The sequence below is a fragment of the Lepisosteus platostomus genome, chromosome 10 (assembly GCF_059453375.1).
Source record: "Lepisosteus platostomus isolate fLepPlt1 chromosome 10, fLepPlt1.hap1, whole genome shotgun sequence".
NCBI lineage: Eukaryota > Metazoa > Chordata > Actinopteri > Semionotiformes > Lepisosteidae > Lepisosteus > Lepisosteus platostomus.
The window spans coordinates 16222275-16242115 of NC_142620.1; the positions used below are offsets into that span (position 1 = coordinate 16222275).

Sequence of the window (19841 nt, forward strand, 5' to 3'; positions counted from 1 at the left end):
TATGCACCATCAAGAACGTGCTGATGACAAACAACAATGCAAGGGATCAGTGTTTTCGGAAGTATATATGTTTATAAGTGGAGCCTAAATTTTCTGGCCAGCAGAACAGGCACTTTAATCTTTCAAACTACTTTTGACAGATATAACTGTTAACATCACGCAAGGATATCTACATTTTAAAAGATAAAAGGGGAAATTACATGAATTGCTTGTGGTAGGCAAAAAATATTGTAAAACAATAGCCTCCTTCTAAAAAAAAATGCAAATGAGGTGTCTAGCAACAAAATTGCCTCCATATGTTTTAGGTAGTGAGTGAAAAGCTAGAGCAGAAAAAATCTCATAATTGAAGATCCCTAAAAATCTTTCAATATGTGCATGGCCAATTGAATTTATAACCAAGGCATGAGTAATGTATTTGTGCTGGTGGATCACAGAACATTAAATCTGTGGAGTTACATTGTTGTTTTTTATTACTACTAAATATTTATATTGTTTTCAGAACTTGTATCTGAGAAATTCAGTGTACATAGAGATGAGAACTTCAACAAATTGTGATGTGAATCTTCTCAAACTTTCACTGTTGTGTTTGGCTGAAACAAAGTCGAAATGGTCAATAAAAAACACACCCCTTACAAAAACCTAAACGCATGTATCTACTCACTATAAAATATAAATGTTAAAAAAGTCAGCTAACACTATTTTGTAAGACTTAAAAGAAAGGAAGTTTATTTGGCCCAGCTGTTTAATATCCATTTTAAGATATAGTTTACCATCCATCCATTTTCTAATCAATTATCCAATTCAGGGTCACAGGGGAGCCGGAGCCTATCCTGGCAAGCAACAGGCACAGGGCAGGGTACACCCTGGATAGGGCAACAGTCCATTACAGGGCACACACACTCACACCAGGGCTAATTTTCCCAGAAGCCAATTAACCTACAAGTATGTTTTTTGACTGTGGGAGGAAACCAGAGCACCCAGCAGAGACCTTACAAATGTTGTTTACCAAATGTACACTGTTCAGAGAAGATACAATTAAGAAAGAACAAGCAACTAGTTTTGCCTTAGAATTTGTCTGTGTAGGTCCGTTGTAACAAGTTCAAAGAAGTCTTTTTTCCGAGTTCTGTGCTGGATCCTGTATGTGACGTGGAAATGTTAAATATTTTTCTCATATTAATAATTTTAACTATTGTGAAGTCATAAATTACTTAGACGATATAGGTAGTGTGGTTTCTCTTTTCTAAATTCAAAGGGCATGTGTTTATCTGTTATTTTTTGCGTTTCTTTTGCTGAATGAGAACACAACAAAGAAAAAATCATGCTATATAAGCCTGGACTTGCATATTGTTAAACCATGCACACCCAAGGCAAAATCGTGTCAAGTATCTGTTTTAGTTTTAGCACTTATATTTTGTGGCGCCAAACACCATATGCCAGAATAAAGCTTCTGAGCAGTAATAAAAGGGAATATTAGCACCAATGAAACGGCAGTGGCTGTTAGTGGTGTGCAGGGTGTGTGTAAATCTAATTGGGAATTAATCTCAGGTATGCAAGACCTGCTGGGAGCCTACAGTAAGCCAGTAAATACCCTAGTCTGTCAGTAGTAGATTAGCATGAGAAGGAGCTTTGGCCTTTAAACTTCGATCTCAGGGATCACCTGAAGGAGCACGTCCTGAAGCTCTCCCTGCTGTGTGGCCTCAACATAGACATGTACCACCCGGCTACATTTACACCAAAGAGCGTAAATGAAACTTCAGACAAAGCCTCTAACTAGCAAAATGGTTGCTGCCTTCATAAATCACTCTTTATCATGTGTAACAGGCTGGCAGAGGGAGGGAGCAATAAAGTGCTTTGATGGCTTTTGCAACATATTCTTTTTCCAAAGTCTGTGTCGCAATAACAATTTTGTTTCTTGCATATTGAGGAGGCTCAGTCCTTCATTATAAAGTGATAGAATTGCAGACTTTGTCCCCAAGGCTTATCTACCTCTTTTTAATGACTGTACTACTATAGTTTCCAAAACTATCCAAAAGGTTTCGAGTGGGGTTGAGCAGAAATAAATACAGTATATCATGAGTGACCAGTTTATGATGTTTATTATTATTTATCTCTGATACTCAAATACAGCTACTATCTGTAACTAGAGCCAAAATCAGTGTAAATACACTCAATAATTCTGTGCACCATTGACATGTCATTGTAATGTCATGTCGTTGTTTTTTAGATCTGTTTATGTTTTTTTGTAATTGTTTTCATACTATTAACATCAATACAAACATCTTCCTTGTTAGGGAGCTAGACCTTTTGTCTTTGTAAACAATTTCATTTATCTTTGTTGTGATAAAAACCCATTGGTTTTGTTTAATTCATTCAGGTTTTAACCGTTTAACATTAGAAAATACCTGAATTTATGCAAAATTAAAAAAACAAGAAAAGGTCAACATTTATTTATAAGTCTTTGACAACATATAATAAGCTTAGAATGCAGACATAGATGTGAAGGATAATGAAATCCTGATATGCACCTAATACCTACTGTATACACAGTAAAGAGTCTGCTGTTATTAATAATTACCTTATTTTACAATTGCATCAGTAGATTTTTTGGTCGATTCTGGATTATATTTTTTGATTATTCTGCATGTGCATGGCCTGTAACAAATTTAATTTAGCAATGAATCTGCTTTTTCATGCCACCATTGATAAATATTTTCACTGTATAATCCAGGCATTGTTTTGTTGTTTAACTTTGCTGACAAACATTATAAATTCATGCAGATTGGCAGCTGGTTTCAAATTAAGCCTTTTGCTGACAAGGAAGTCTTTAGAGAAGTATGAGTAAATAATTTGAAACAATTAATCTTCTGTCTTGATTTTGAAACCTTTCTAATTCACGCATTGTTACTATTTTGTCTTATATGGAGGATACATGAGATAGAAACTTGAGTTATGATTTCAATGTTGTTTTTCAAAACAAAGATTAAAATGATCTTTAGAAAAAATTCTCTTCGTTCTCAAGTGGCTCAGCCAGTAAAGCCACTCGCGAAAACACACTTTGAGTTCTATGATTCAGGCATCGTTGATTCGAGCTTGCGTCATGTCACTAGCTGATTAGCTGATTGTGACCAGGATTCCCCAAAGTGCTGGCACACAGTTGACTTGAGTGCAGCCGATACAAGAGCTTAGTCGGCCAGGGTTCTCTCAACTCTAGGGCACATTCAGGTCTGTGGTGCTGTCAGTGACGGATGCACTTCTGCTCCAGTCATAACTGAATCTCCTGCACAGACATGTGTGACATGTTAATTAGTGGCCTGAAGGTGGACAGGTCAGTGAAATTTACCTACACTTCCTTATCCTCAAAATTAATAAATGTACTGTATATCAGGTGGGTTTATTACAAAAAAACAATTGGAGATTCTACATGTTAAAAAGAGGTGTATCGTAGTGTCAAATAGTTGTCTTTTTAGACAACTAATACTTGATATAAAAGAAGGAATCTGTTTGGTTTAGCTAGGGTTTCCCTCATTAATTAGCAATGATGTGCATTGTCTCTTTGGCAGCTTTGCTTGGATTTTAACAGAGAATGAAAACATATGGTTTCATTTAGCATGCACTGTTATTTATAATTCCTCTGGATGCATCAGCCTTTACAGTAAACCTCTGAAGTGAGTAACACGTTATTTTCTCCGAGCAGACTGGTGCTTTTACCAAATTTGCTTGATGTTATTTTAACCAGCATTCCTGTTAAAGCAATTGGTCGTGTCGCTGTCATCTTCAAAAGATTGAAGATCATCTTGCTGAGTCCTTAAGCTGTTTAATAAGGCTTAATCACATCCTTGAGATAAATTGTTATATGCAGTGTGGCTTCTAACCAGTCATGAAACAATTCTGTGATCAGGAAGCTAAAACACTGGCAGTGACTGACCACTGGCACTTCTAGATTACCTCCACATGACTTTTGTCTCTCTTAGCCCATTGTATCTGCAGATTTGTTATCAACAGTACTAATGTTCTTATCTGATTTAATTGAATTATCCTCAGTGGATCTCAAACTTTTGCAAAACATTAACATTTGTGGAAAAAGTAAATACAAAGTGATAAAACTGCCATGCTTTATTTTAATTTGTGTCACTGTGGGGATTGTGTCTGTGGTTCACAATAAAAGAGTCCTTACTTCAGAAGTTACATACTTAGTCTTAGTCAAGGTTTTCTCATGTTTGGATGGTTATAAGATTTAATTTTAAGAGGTAGTGACTGGTGTATATTAAAAACTACGAACAATGTTTTAAAGAATATGTTTCTCTGTGTTGGTTGACTTAATTAGTCAGATTTTTCTCCTGTTCTTAGAACTGTGTGTGTGTTCTTAGAACAGGAGAAAAAAAAAACAGGAACATTCATTGGTCTTATGCAAAAGAAAATGTGCATTGTGAAAAATTCCTGGAATGTTTCTTAATCTTTTCTATACAAGCCTCAAGAAACTCATGTACAGTAACATAACCTAAAGGTTTTGACAATCAATGGTCAGTTCATTTTCATTACATTACATAACCCATGTGTGCAATGTTTTCAAAGTGCTGCTTCGGTCTTTCTCTCTCAATGAATGCTTCCATGCATACCAGATTATTATAACTGACATTGGTAAGTGTCCTAATTTCAACAGTACAATTACAGAATATCTTCCTATACAAGAACTGAAAAATTTGCTACATAGTCAATGAGAGGTTTACTATATGTGAAATTAAAATTATATATTAAAAAAGTTGAAAATAACAATATCAGGAGATAGAATCAAAACATTTCCACTTTACCTTATTACAACTGTAGCTAAAGTAGGTAAAATGGTTTGGTACGTGTGTCCGAGTTTTAAAGGCCTAATTTATTGTCCTTCTCAGCATGTGAGTCTAATAACTTTCTAGTTAGCCACTACTGGTTTCACATTTACAGAGAGAGAAAAAAAAGTCACACATCCTCTTATACTGCCAATCTCCTGAACCATCCTGTCACCTAAACGCAGTAACACACTTTGGGGCCAGCTAAGGCGCCAGTAAAATTGAAGCATGGCCAACAGCATTGGTCACGGTCCACCTCTCCCAGTCTATTACCCATTCAATTGTACACCATCTTCCCTTGACCTTACGGAAGGCATGTTCTGAGCTCTTGTGTCACTTTTGATTGTGGTTACATTTGACAAATAAGCTTACTTACCCACACACATGTAAAACTTAGTCAAAGTACCGCCTTTTCCAGCCAAAGAAGCCTTCCTTTGAAAATTTGGGGAGACTTCCCTCTCTTAAATCTTCAATTGGGAAAGGTCCCTGGTCATTGTAAAAAGGATGAAACTGGAAAAATGCAATAAATCTGAGATCACAGGCAGTTTCTGGCCTTGGATAAATTCTTGCACCTAACACTCACTCAACACACACATCTGCCTTCCATTTAGGCCTTTCTACATGGCAGGAGTCCACCACTGCCTGCTCGTTCTCAGCTGAGGTATACTGCCTGCATTTTATATGAAGGCCCTTAGTTTACTTCACCTGAGAGCAGTCCACACGTACACAACTCCAAGACGAGTCAATGAATTCAGCGGTGTACACATTGTCCTGAGTATTTTGTTATTTTTGCTTGGTGTTTCACTTTTATTGATGGTGAAATGATAGTGAATAAAGGGGAAGTTGTTGTTCACACAGCCGGTACAGCACTAGTGCTTCTGCTAAGATCTTCCTATATCCATACTCTTCAGTCACACTGACCTGCAGAGACCACCCACTTACTGTAGGTTATGAGGGAGTAGTTCAGTGTCCTTAACTTCCAGTTTCTTGGTTTCTTTTTGCATATTTTGTCAAAGATAAAAACTCTTAACCTATTAAGAGTGAAGTGAATGTCTGTTTTAAAAAGAACAAGGGGTATAAAAAGTATTAAAATATGTTACTTGAGTAAAAGAACTGTTCTAAAAATAAGTAACAGAGTAAAAGTTCCCCTCCAGAATATTACTAAAGTAAATGTACAAGTACTTGAGTATATCTTGATGATGCTAAAGTATTACAAAGTCAAAAGCAGCCATCCTTTCTGCTGTTACTATGACTTTCACCAGTTCTGTTTAACAGTGGCACTACTGTATTTTTCAAATCAACAAATTAAATAATAGTAATATATTTTATCCAGAAATAAAACAATTAATGAAAACTTTCTAGGATCAAATTTAAAACTTATGAAATTTTATTTTCAAACTGTAGTTTCTTATTACTTCTAAACTACTTTCTTAACTACTAAAGGCATGCTCCACTTCAATTCAAGCTTTATTATCCTCTGGCAGAAATTTGTTTTATAGCATAGTCCAACACAACAATAAAAATAAAGACAATTATTACCAACAGAGAAGACAGTACAGTAGTTTTACAGGGGATTAGAGAGTTACTTCACTGTACATTGTTGAAGAGCGATATTGTAATGGGGATGAAAGATTTCCTGAGTCTTACTTTTACACTGGGGGACTTAGAGGCGTCTCCCAGATGGAAATAGTGTAAATTTACAATGGGGGAGGTGAGACATGCACTCCATAATGCTCTTGACATTCTTTATGATCTTTTGTATGTAGAAAATATTTAAGTTGATTTCATGTGCTCCAATATTTTTTAAACTTATTTTCACTAATATTCCCAACCTATTACAATTAACTTTAACTTGTTGCAAAACCAGCAAGTATTCACTTTCAATAACTGACTTAGAATAATAGAATAATGTGAAAATGGTTTTATCTGCCTTGAGATAGATGAGTTTCCAAAGAAAAAAGTCTCTTTTGTTGTTTTTCTATAAATGGTGTCACAGCATTTATCCCATCTTAGGTTTACTTGTAGTCATTGACAATGTCTACAGTCTGACTGTTAATTATAGCAGGTAAGAGGGCTATCACATTTTTCCAAGAAGCAGTAACTGGTTTCTTTGTTTTGAAGACATTTAACTTCAAAAAGAACTCATCACACCATTTAGTGTCATTTAGAATGAGTCTGGGTCTTTTTATTAAGCTGAACATGGCTATGTCATCAGTAAACCTAATGAGACTGTGTGTGTGCTCTTATAGTCTTTAGTGCACAATAGTACAGGAGGGGGATAAGACACAGCCCAGTGGTGATCCAGTGGAAGTGTAGGGAATGGCAGATAACGATTTCCCAATTTGACCTTTTGAGACCTGTTTGTCAAGATGTCCAGGACCCGTCTTATCAAGTTACTGTTTAAATGGAAGTGCTTTGATAGTTTCTGTGCAAGCAAAGGTGATTGTTGGTTTGGCAGTTTTTGGAATGGAAATGGTAGATTTCTTCCACAGAGAGGGGTTAATTTGAATTTTAAGGACTTCAGAAAAACAAGCTTAAAAGATAACATAACTGATCTTTCACAAGATTGCAGAATTCTTACACACACGTTGTCTGGACTATTATTACTGTGACCATTAAATACGTTAAACATAGACACCCTGTATTATTTTTTAACCTGTATTATTGTGTTTGCTGAATGAAAGATGCTTCTGGGAAATGAAGTCGAGTAAATGTACCATCTCATTCCAAACCAATTTACTTGAGTAGAAATCAGTATCCAAAAAACACAATACTTAAGTAAAATACTCTATGCTTCTTTTTTAAAATGCTTATAAGGGACTATATATGTGTGCTATGTGTGCGTCATTTGTACGGTCTTTGTAACTTTTTTTACATAGATTGCTAATGAGACCATAGTTTTTATGAAACTCTAGCTTGATTAGCTCACGTGAACAAAAAATCAACCATCTTGCATTTTACTTTTCCACTCCAATGTGTGGCCTTTTTCTAACACCTAGTAGAGTATGATTTGAGCTTCGTCATTTTGGGTGTTAAGTAAGTTAAGTACTTTCTTTTATTTGCAGCTCAAAAAGATTACACTTCGGTGGATGAGCAACAAGAAACAGCCCAAAAAAGGTATGATGTTTGCATTTGGGGGTATGAAAGATTTGTTTTAATGTAAAAAGTGGTGAGATTTTGTTTAAATCATTCACTTGTTTAAAAAATAATATTTGTATTATCTAATATTGGTGGCAAATAGGTAACTATTAATGTTTAAACAATTTGGGCAAAAGAATAGAATGTATCAGATTCATACAGAATGTCAGTTATTTATATTTATAGTAAAAAAGGCCTTATGTCTCAAAGTTAGGGAATTTATTAAACTGACACTGTCTTTGATTATTCTCATAACCGCATCCTTAGGTTAAGAAGACCTGTCATAATTGAAGCTGTAAACTCTTGCAATCATTATTTAGAAAAGTTGATGTTTTGTGTATTATGTGAAAAAAGGATTAACATTGTTTGCTTGTTGAGCTGTTTTAACATAATACCCTCTCTAAAAAGGTTTTGCTTTGTTTTTTAGAAACAATTTGTTTAAACTGTTGTATGTAAAAATAACAATAAATATTTATTTCTACTGTATATACTGTACAAAAATTAGTAAAGCATGCTATAGATTTGCTAATTTACCCTGTTCACATCCCCATTAATATTATAATATTTTCTTCAGAAGCTGTACATCTGAAAGATTTGAACCCAGTGTATTGTCAATTCTTTAGCACAGATAAAGACTGTTTTGCTGTATGATTAAGAAATTTGCAAAGCTGTTTGTAGTAATTGGTACTACCTAAATTTCACGCAAGGGAAAATAAATTCAGAGGCTGCTAATGCAAAATCATACAGGATTCATACAAGAAATAGTCATTTACAAATACACAGGTTGTACCTACAGTAAGTAGACCATAGAATAAATGCTGAAAGTTGGATGAAGGCCAGGATTAAACAAAAAATTAAACAAAAATACATATTAATATGTAACTAAATATTCCTTTGAAATTCAATTTGAGTAATTTTCTCTTTTTTTCTGTTGGTAATGCAGAGAAATGCAGTCATGTTTTAAACATTACCTACAGATTGATGTGGAAAAGTCTGAGCTTGTAACACTATCTGAATGAAAACATATCTGAAAAATATATTGGAAACACACATTGCTGAGAGCAAACGTGGTAAATTACTTTAAGAAACTTAAGGTGTTTGTTACATTTTTTTTTCATTTCAGTAAAATGACCATAACAGGGTCCCTAATAGCACAACATGAAACACAAAGTGAATCTATTAACGATTAGAGTGTTGTCCTTTAAAGTAATCATTCAACAGTTTCCAAATGTTTGTAAAGACACCCAGCACTCAGCTGCCTTCCTTCAAATTAGCACGGTCCATGAAGCTTTAGCTTATTAGTTTTTTAAAAAAATGTAGATTTAGGCTGACACAGCTTTAGTGAAATTGATAGACTTAGAATATTGATCAAAGAGCAAATCACATTATAGGGCAGGTTTATGATGTTCAGCTTCTGTTTTATTCAAAACGAAGGCCATTAAAAGAACTTCTGTGGTGTTCCCAGTGTCACACCTCATTAAACTGAGAGCCACATTATGAATAAGGCAGGCCATGTGTCTAAGGCTTCATTGATTTAAATCATAGCTGTCATAGCTCTGTGACTTGCCTGTCATGTATGGCACATCCACAGAAATAACCACAATAGCCTAATTTCTATGTATATGAGAAAAGTCATACAGATCATACAAAAGTCACAAAGAATAGTAGAGCAAAAAATACTTATCAACATTTCACTGAAACATATCAGTAATATTCCCTGACAACAGACGTGTTTTGAAAAAAGGAGGCAGGTCACTAAGCAATATCCATTTTAAGAAGCTGAAGTTTTTTTGTGGATTAGAACAAAATTAAAATCTGGAGTAAAATATTTATTTTCTTGTTATGACCCTGAAAGAGTTGTGCTGCACTACAATTTGAAACAGATTATTAACTTTGACTTGGGCTCATTAGAGCTAAATAACAATCAATAACCTTAGGTAATTCTCTCTCTGTGAGCTTTTACTGCCCTATTAAAACTTTGTTGTATTTTTTGTATGGAGAGTCTCAGGTGGACAAGTTTTAAAATAGAAAGGTTCCTTCTGGGGATCACAGAAACTTAACAGTTTGATAAGTACTAAGCACTGCACTTGAAAGCATAGGCAATGATTGGTGAAATTGTATTTTGACTAAAAATAATTGTTGTTGTGATCATTGTGTGGTAATAATGTAACTAGACCAAAATGCCATGGCTATATATCCAGTTTAAATAGAAAAACCAAGCAGTATTTATAAAAGTAAATGGTAATTGGGAATAAATATGCACCTGACTTGTAATTTCCAGTCTGCATCTGAAAAGGAGTGCTCCATTTTTTAAGATTGCAGTAGGTCTGCTAGGTTTTATCAATGGATGAGATAGCTATCAACACTTTGATCACTTATTCAAATCTTCTCATTAATAATAAGGGCTGAGATATTTGAAAGCTGAACTATTTGTTCTTACTTACCCAGTGGTGTGCTTTTTTATGCCTGAGACATTAGAGTCTATATCCAATGTGTATTGATTTTTATTTGTCATATTTTAATTGCTCAATTTAACAATTATTGACTTAATTAAACAAGATTGATCTATAGCCACTGATTAAATACTGTATCTGTATAGAGTATGAAGGACTGGAACTGTCCATCCCAGAAGCTGGAGACCACTGTTTTATTGTTTCTTAACAAACTATTTGTCTTGTTATATATAACCAAATAACTGTTTTGTTAATACAAAGCAGTTGTAATAATATAAGAACTTTTGTCAGTAATGTCAGGGATTTTGCCTTAATAGGAAAATACTGCATATACCTAGAATGAAATGTAAATTTTCTGTTTTTTATGATTTATAAGAAAAAAGAATACAGAAGTCAGATATTCATTAAATGTACATTTTAGCAGTATTTTGATTATTTTCTCTTCATGACAATGTGATACTCTTGAGTAATTGTTGCATAAATCATCGCAGTTGTAAAGGAGCTAATTGGACACATGAGTGATGAGGTGATTTAACCAGTTGAATGTCATACCTGGTGAAAATCAGGTGGAAGGAGAAAAATACAGATAGTAGTCATTATGCCCTGCTTATCAGGAAAACACCTTTGCACCATTCGCATGGACTAAATCTCCTCAGGTGGACTAAAACTCTGAGTCCATTTTTGTGTAGACCACCCTAATGGATGTCAATGAGTGTGGCACAGATGTGCAGAACATTGTACTCGTTGTTGTGCAACAAACCAGTCGATGGGGAGATCCAAGTGTAACAGTCTGTGCAGTAGCAACTATTTGCCACAGAACTCCACTTGTAGTGATTAAAGACAAGTTGAGTACATGGAGTTGCATTGAACTACTCCTGAGAGCTTACCTGCTGCCCTTCCTGTGGGCTCATCCTGATGTGGTGATATGCCAGTAGGACAACACACTTCCTCATGCTGCTCGTGTAAAAGCAGGTTTTTTGCAACATTAGAATGTGCCAGCTATGCTGTGGATGCCCTTGCCATGACACTTCAGTCTCATTGAAGACTTGTAGGATGAGTTGGGGTGATGTACTGTATGTTATCGAGGGCTTAGAAACCAGTGAGGAGGCAGAGGCTTTTGCAGGTTGCATGAGTAGAATGTAACGGAATCCTAAAAGACAGACAGCTTGAATTGCTTCCAGTGGTGGTAATACACACTGCCAACCTGTGCCTTTCTAAGATCCCTGATGATCCCTGATGATCCCCCAACCAACCTTTGAGCTGTGTTAATCTGTGTTAAGTGTTATTCAACATAGTCAATTTACATATATCATGTCTGTTCAATAAAATGTCGGTGAACCTGTCACAAAAATACTGTAGCATTTTCCTGAAAACATTTTGAATTTAGTGCAGTTATAAGTGACGCTCAGTGTATATATTTGGTGTTGTACTATGAAGAGGTATGATGCAGTGTCTTGAATTCTTTGTAAAATAATCCTCAGTCTCAGTTAGATGCAGAGTAGTAGGTCTGTGATTGAGCAGAGGCTTTAAGCAATGTTCTTACAATTTAAATTTCAAATTGATAACATTTTGTGCTCCTAAGAAAAATACAAGCATATATACTGTACATCCCTTGTTAGTTTCTTGAATTAATTGCTACATTGTTGACATTGTATTTTAGTCATGATGTTGTTGTTTGTGATTTACATAATTACTTTCTCTGGCTCATTATACTGTCCATTAATGGACGTGTACTCCGTGTACATTATTGAAAATGTTCTCTCACAAACATGCAATATTAATTTGTTAATTTTATGTTTCTCTTTTTTCAGAGGTTTTCCTAATATATCCAAATTTTATGGCTCATTAAATTGTCCCTTATTTCTGATGCTCGCCTTCACATGATATGCAGGTGTACATTAGTTATGCAGCAAAATGAGCTGTAGGTTATTGAGAACATAAATTTCAATTGTCAGGATTTTTTATTTTTATTGGTTTAAGGACATTTTGTAGCTTTCATGTTGTACATGAAAAATGTTAGGTCACATCTTGAAATAACAAAGCATAACTTTATCCTGCATTTCAAAGGTCAAATATGTAGCTCTTACAAAAGGTTTTGTTTAAAGTCACTTAAAGTGTGTCTTAAGAAATTCAGCCTGCGTCATGAAAAGGGCAGATCATATAGAGGCATATTTTGTTTATAAGACTGTAAATCCTTTGGTGAATTCAATGTATTTAATAAGACAACTTTAATATAGCATTTGCTGCAATAAAACCATGAATTACTAAAATGTGATTTTAAGCAAAGAGTAAGTAAAAATAGCTAAAGAGCAAATTGTATGTAGTAGTCCTAAATTCTTTTTTTGTGGTAGTCATTTAACTTTTATTTTCTCAGACAAGTTGGAGCTTTCCTGTGTATAACTATGTCTATAACTATATATTTCTATATTACTATACAGAAACTGTTTTCTTTACTCTTATTTCATATGGCTGAAGTTTAATATATATACATTTCCTTCTAAATACTGTACATTGAAGGGTAAATGTTGCAAGCTACTGTATTTCTCACAACAGAACAGTACTTCAAGAGTATTTTATTTCATTTGTATCAAGTTGCTACTTTGTTTTCTAAGTCCTTTTATTTATTTTGTACCATTTACTATTGTTATTTCTCCTTGGATTATTATTTGTGATATAGAGTACCATTCTTTAAATTATAGCATCTTCAATGGCTTCCCACCTGCACTATTATAAAAGTACTCCAAACTAAAGCCGCAATCACATCACCTAATGTACTTTTTTGCAAGAAATAAAACCCTGTGTTTGTTTGTTTTCTGAAAAGAGATGCCTCGAAGAAATCAAATAGATTAAAGTCCCTTTTCTGTCATATTTTGATGATTTTGCATTTAAATTTGAACAAGAGATCTGGAATGTTAAATTAAGTCTCTGCAAGCTTTGAACTGAAAGAACACATTCCTTTTCTATGAGGTGCTGTTTAGGCCATTATTCAAACTTTACCTCTCATACACACAAATTGCTCTCACTTACACACAAAATGTTCTCACACTCTCCATTTTATCTCTCGCATACACAAAATGCTCTTACGTTCACTAGTTTTACCTCTTACATACGCAGAAAATGCTCTCATGTTCACTAGTTTTACCTCTCACATACACAGAAAATGCTCTCACGTTCACTAGTTTTACCTCTCACATACTCAGAAAATGCTGTCACGTTCACTAGTTTTACCTCTCACATACACAGAAAACGCTCTCACATTCACTAGTTTAACCTCGCATATACACAGAAGACACTTTTACATTCACTAGTTTTACCTCGCACATAAAACACTCCTTCACAATGTGAAAGTGAGAGGCAAAATTAGTGAATGTGAATGCATTTTATGTGTATGTGAGAGGTAAAACTAATGAATGTGAGAGGAAAAATGGAAAGTGTGAGAGCATCTTACGTGTATGGAAGGTGATTTATGGCCAATGTATGCAGTCCATCTAAATGGCACAATGTGATTGGCTGAGAAAATTTATCAGCAAGCTTTCTCATTTTCTGCTGTGCTCCAAGAAGGAGGAAATAAATCAACCTCAACCACAACAAGCACTAAGCCAAGCCATAGGTTTAATTCATAACATCTTAGACACACCAGAAGCAATAGCTTCACTGTCATCCGCTACGATGCCCGCGATGAGTGTTCCTCCGTCAACACACCGAAGCCTAAATAAGTGTTTTATTTTTGTTAATTTTGAATTAATGGTGGTGGTGCCAAACGGGAACATTAGCACCAGTATCAGCTCGGAAGCAGTCTGTACAATATGAATCCCAAAGGAACTTCAGGATGTAGTGGGTCGGGGTCGGCGAGGATGCAGACAGGAATTCAGGCTCTTTTTTTAGAAAGGAAAACTGCTCTTTATTACCAACACAGCAGCAAAGACCTGCCACTTGACCTGCTGTTTAGTATTTCTTTTTTCTTCACTTATCATTTAAGACTCATTAGAATTCATATTTTTGACAATGTATGAGGCCATAGTGTGTTATCTAATGGTAAAGATCATTAATCAAAAATACAAATTTCAGTTTCTTTTTTTTCCTTTTTTGTTTAATCTCACCACGGACATTTTTTTTAATAGACTGTTTCTGTCTTCTTCACATTTATTGTTTAACTTTCTTCTTTGTTTTTTTCACTGTTATTGCTTAAATAAGCTATTGTCAGATGTTCAGAGTTACAAGAGTTACAAAGAGTGACGAAATGTGAATTTTGTCATTTTTGTTCAAGAAAGACTATGTTCTTGGTTATTTCTTCAGACAAAACATTTCTAAACTTATTTCATCTACTGTCCAGCAGTCAGATTGAATAAAGGTAGTAAAAATAATCACAAAACTTGCCTTCCTTGTTGTTATACCAATGTAAGTCTGGAGAACTCAAACGTCAATTCCATTCAGTATTTGGCATTTGCACTAGTTTTATCTAGTTTCAGCTCTTTTTCGTTCTGCTCAATAAGAGCTAAGAGCTGTGTACATCAGAAAAAGCTTTAGCCTTTCCATGTCATTGAGTACTGTATAATAATCAGTTTATATTTCATTAAATATATTATTGATAAAGAAATATGCAATATTTGAAAGCTGTTTTAAATACACAAAGGACATTTCTTTAATTCCCGTTACAATGTTACAAAATGTACTGCACAGACAATGGACTGTTGTAGCAGTGACATCACACAAGCCTGGAACATCCATTTATGAAGACAGGTTCTTTTATTATCCCTCAGCAGAGTTAAGATGTGTTTCCCAAAGATTTGTTTGCAGTCTGACTCATGACCTGAGTCATAAAGAGTTCTGATACAAAAAAGGACAATTAATCACAATAGTGAAGTTCTACAAAGAGCTTTAGAAGTGATGTCAATTTCTTTAGGAAATCAAAGAACCTTCAAGTGGTCCTGGAGTCTTTGCTGAGAGTATAGGAAAAGAAGAATTATCTACGATACTATCTTGGAATACTGAATTTCTGTGAAGTGCGTGACTGATAACATACAATAGAAAACATTTATGGAAACTTCTGCATCACACATTGTATCAACGTTGCATGTCTTTCATTAACATGCATACCCATTTACCATATGGATGTTCAAACCATTTGTCGATCTTTCTGCATCCCATGAATTACAGTTTATTATATCAAATATATGACAACTGCCCATAGAAAATGTCTTTAATGTTCTGTGGTTCTACAGTGCTATAGAAAAGCTAATGTCATTAAAGTTATTTAAGCTACTAAATATACAGTACTGTTTCTGTACTCTATTCAATATTAATCATATTAAATATTACAGTATTCACTATAGAATTACGGTATTATTACTATATAGGCACATGTCTCAGTAAGGTTAGGATAATAGAAACAGTAACCTGTTTTTACATTTCAGTCTAAAGCTATTAAAGTGGCTTACGTTACGTGGCAAAATAAATATGAAACAAATGAAACTGTAATCTCAAAATGGGAGTATTGTTTGCAATGCCATCAAGAGGTGAACTTCTGGTTCTCCTTTTACTTTACTCAAAATAAAATTTCGGAATAATACTCTTCTCTCCCACCATTAACATAAAAAATCTGTGAGCTCTGCTATGCCAAATAAACAGCACTTTTGTTGCTTTTAAGTAGTATAATGCTGAAACTATTTGATATAGTTCTGGCGAATAAATGATAATTATTTTCCATTACACTGGCACTGTCATGGATGTCAGAAGGGACGAACCGCGGAGAGGCAGGAGAGCGGAAAAAGACCCATATGCGTAGCGGCAGAATGGGGATTATCCCGGGCTCAGCAGTTCAGGTGTCGTATAGAAACCAATGCCCTCAGGCAGCGGACGTTGGGCAACCTGGATGCTAGGCGGGTCTCAGGACATCTGAATGTCAATGCTGAGCGAAGGTAAATCAGTGACCCGGAAATATATAGCCCCAGAGAGAGAGACAACGGAAGGACAGCAAGCATAGGAAACTAGGAACAGGACAGAGTAGGAGCGCCCTCTGGCTGCAGAGGCCGTGATAGTACCCCCCCCCCCTTCATGGGGTGGCTCCTGACTCCCATACAAATAAGTGAGCTGCACAGGACTGGGGGGAGGAAAAACCTAATTTAACTGAAAGGAAACCTCCGGGAGTCCACGGCTGAGAGCTGCCCCCTCCTCCAGGGTATAACCCTTTATTGGGTAGAGGAAGAGGGGGTCAGGCAGATTTCCGGAGACTTAAAACAAAAAAAAGACAAGTAAACAAGCACAAACAACGACAAAAATAAACCTGGGAGACCAGGTTAACAAACCACAATAAACAGATAGGAACCAAGAGTTCCACAACACAGGGGTCAGGGGGACCAGAGAGAGGGGGAAACCAGGAAATGAAAAAATCAACCAAAGGAAAGCCAAGCCGCAGCCCGCTCACAGGCATGGGGTCAGAAGGAGGCTCAGTATTCTGTCATGGATGTTTGAAGGGACGAACCGTGGAGAGGCAGGAGAGCGGAAAAAGCAGTTCAGGAAACAATAGAAACCAATGCCCTCAGGTAGCGGACATGGGGCTGTCTCAGGACAGCTTGTCTCAGGACAAATGCTGAGCGAAGGTGAATCAGTGACCCGGAAATATATAGCCCCAGAAGGACAGCAAAGCACAGGAAACTAGGGACAGGACAGAGTAGGAGCACATCTCCCTTAAAAATGGCCAGCTCTACCATGCTGTTTATGAGCAGAGGATATAAATAAGTCTTAACATTTCTCATCTCAGAACAAAATAAAATTTCTCTGGATTAACATGGAACACAAGCATGATAGTATACATTGTATCCCTACAAAATCATTTTAAACATCCACTGTAAAACTGGTCCTTAAACATGTGCTTTGCACACAACATGTGGGACATATTGGATGAACCTCAACAACCAGACTACTGTACATCTATGAGAAAATCCAGCCACTACTTGAACACATTAATGCAATGGGAAATGACCTAAAGGGGCTGAGATAGTTCCAAGGGTTTGAAAACTGGTAAAACCCTCAACCCAACCTAACAACCTCGCATAACATCACATCATGAAACAAATCTGATCCTCTCCAGGGTCTGGAAGCAGACATCCAAGATCTGGAAGACCAGGATCAGGACATCACTATCACAGGCCCTGAAAGTCAGGCACCAGCCTCAACTTCAAATACTGCCAGTGCTACCAAAAATGCAAAACTAAGAGGTGTTCTCTTTACAAATTGCAACAATGAGTTTAAAAGGCTGCTTGTGATACCAATTATGTATGTTAAGACATTATTTACATCTTAAAGACAGTGTAAGGAAGTGACAAAATCAAGCAGAATGTTACAATACACAGTTAAAACCATAACATTTATATCAATAGAGGTTATGTTAGCTCAATATACAGTACAGTAGGGGAGCATTGTATTTCCTGTTGTAGCATTACAGCAGGCTTACAGTTGCCAGTCAAGCCCACAGAATATCTATTGGTCGGGTGGAATTTCTCAGAGGAATGGCAATTTCTGGATTACAGGGCCACAAGCAAGCAACTCCACTGTTTGAGCTATTTGTGAGCTGCTTTCCTTCTTCTGCTCACACCAAGGAAAAGTTATAATCATGCCCACCTAGGCAGCTTGTCAATGTCAGTTTGCACCAAATTAAGGAGGTTGACAAACCCAGTTATGTTACACAACCAAAACGATTCCTGCCTAAGATGGAAGCTTTTTTAAACTTTTTTTGCTGTCTTTGCACAACCATGTTTGTAGGTCTTCTAAAGAACATTCCATTTATTTAAAAATGGTAAATGAAAACTCAGGGAATCTCACACTAATTTTATTTGATTTAAGCAAGGAATTTGCGTTTCCTGCTAACTTCTCGAGGGACTCAGAATACAAACCGTGAAATGAAGACAATTCTTTAGAACCCTGAGACCACTGTTCCTCCTTATTGTGGAAAAGCAAGATTGCATTATATTATTGTTGTGGTTTAATCCTTTAAAGCACATAGCAAACACAGTGTGTCATTATGTGGTGCTATAATTTTACAAAAATGTAAAATAACAAAAATACAATAAAAATAGTGTTTCATGATTTCATGAAAAAGTGATTCATTTAGTGTGTAGTGTTGGAATTTGTGTGAAAATGAAATCAAAATCTTTGCATATTTGTGAATATGCATATGTCTAATTGTATATATCTGCATATAAGTTATTGTTCACTTACTAGACAATACTGAAATGTGGTTATGACCATGAATCAAAGCTACAGAGGTGAAAAGCAGGTTGAAGGCATTTTAGATACTTATGAGTTGCTCTGTTTTCCCCAAATTTAACATCCATCATTTTTAGTTTTTACAAAATATTTATTATTATACATTTGGTACAAAGATTGAATTTGTAGAAACACTGGTTATTCTGTAAGTTTGAATCGGGATTTGAACTTTTTTGTTGTGTTTTAAACGGAAATAATGGTTAATTTATGATTTGTGGGAAAATATTTTTTACTCTTTTATTTGCAGGGACATAATTAAATAGAAGTGTTCTAAAGGAAAAGTATGTTTTTCCTGCTTATTGTAATAAATCTTAAATACCATATACATTTAAATGCTCTGTCAACATCTATTCTTATAAATACAAGGGCCTAGGCTCATCAACGACCTGTTTGATGGTGGTGGTTTCCCTGAATAAATGTTTCTGTAACTGGTTAACCACCAATTGTGCTATGTTATTTAGGGTTTACACAGCTATCTTAAGAATTTCAGTGCATGCTTACAAATATTGCATACACTGTATACTGTATATACATTCAAAGACAAAGTATTTGTCTCCTACAATTCATTTGTAAATTAAAAAGTATGAGTTGTAACAAAGGTAAAAATCATATTCTTGTATTCCATTTAAATATTGCGTACCACAGTATAACAGTGAAACTGTGTATGGTTCAATTTCTTACTTTGCTAATAACTTCAGAAATATACTCTTTAGGCTATAATGACAGTTTGTTCTTAAAATCTTCCTGGCTTGGAATCTTTTGTTACTGTTTTTTATTGTCTATTGGATAATTGTTTAGCTGTTTTAATGATAACTTACTTGAAATGTTAGTGGAGGTAAAACATGAAACTCTGGCCGTGGGTGCTTTGTAGTTTTGAAGTACATTGTGTATATTGAACACAGTTGTAGCAGGCTGGTATTTTTCTGTGTTTTACAAGAGATTTTGTAGAACCTGGAAAAACAGCAAAGCAAGGTGCAGCTAAGTAGAGAAATAAAGAAGTACACAACCATTTTGTGGGGCTAAGATAAAGTTTTGAGTCTCCCACCACCTTTCGGGCTGTAAATAACAACAATATATAATAATAATAAATTATCGAAACAAAGCCATAGGAAAAGCTGGAGCTTTGAGCAAAAGGAAACATTAGTCTGCTTGGTGT

General features: G+C 35.4%; 1 protein-coding gene across 4 annotated transcripts in view; it reads left to right on the top strand.

Annotated features, from left to right (window-relative positions):
* LOC148653429 (formin) overlaps positions 1-19841 on the top strand; it is a 144818-nt gene that overhangs the window by 111319 nt on the left and 13658 nt on the right. For 3 of the 4 annotated variants that reach the window (XM_088648416.1, XM_088648417.1, XM_088648414.1), the window contains one exon: positions 7895-7946. In XM_088648416.1, the coding sequence (XP_088504542.1) occupies positions 7895-7946 (52 nt within the window). The remainder of the gene's footprint in view (positions 1-7894; positions 7947-19841) is intronic. The other variant, XM_088648418.1, reaches the window with a different exon arrangement.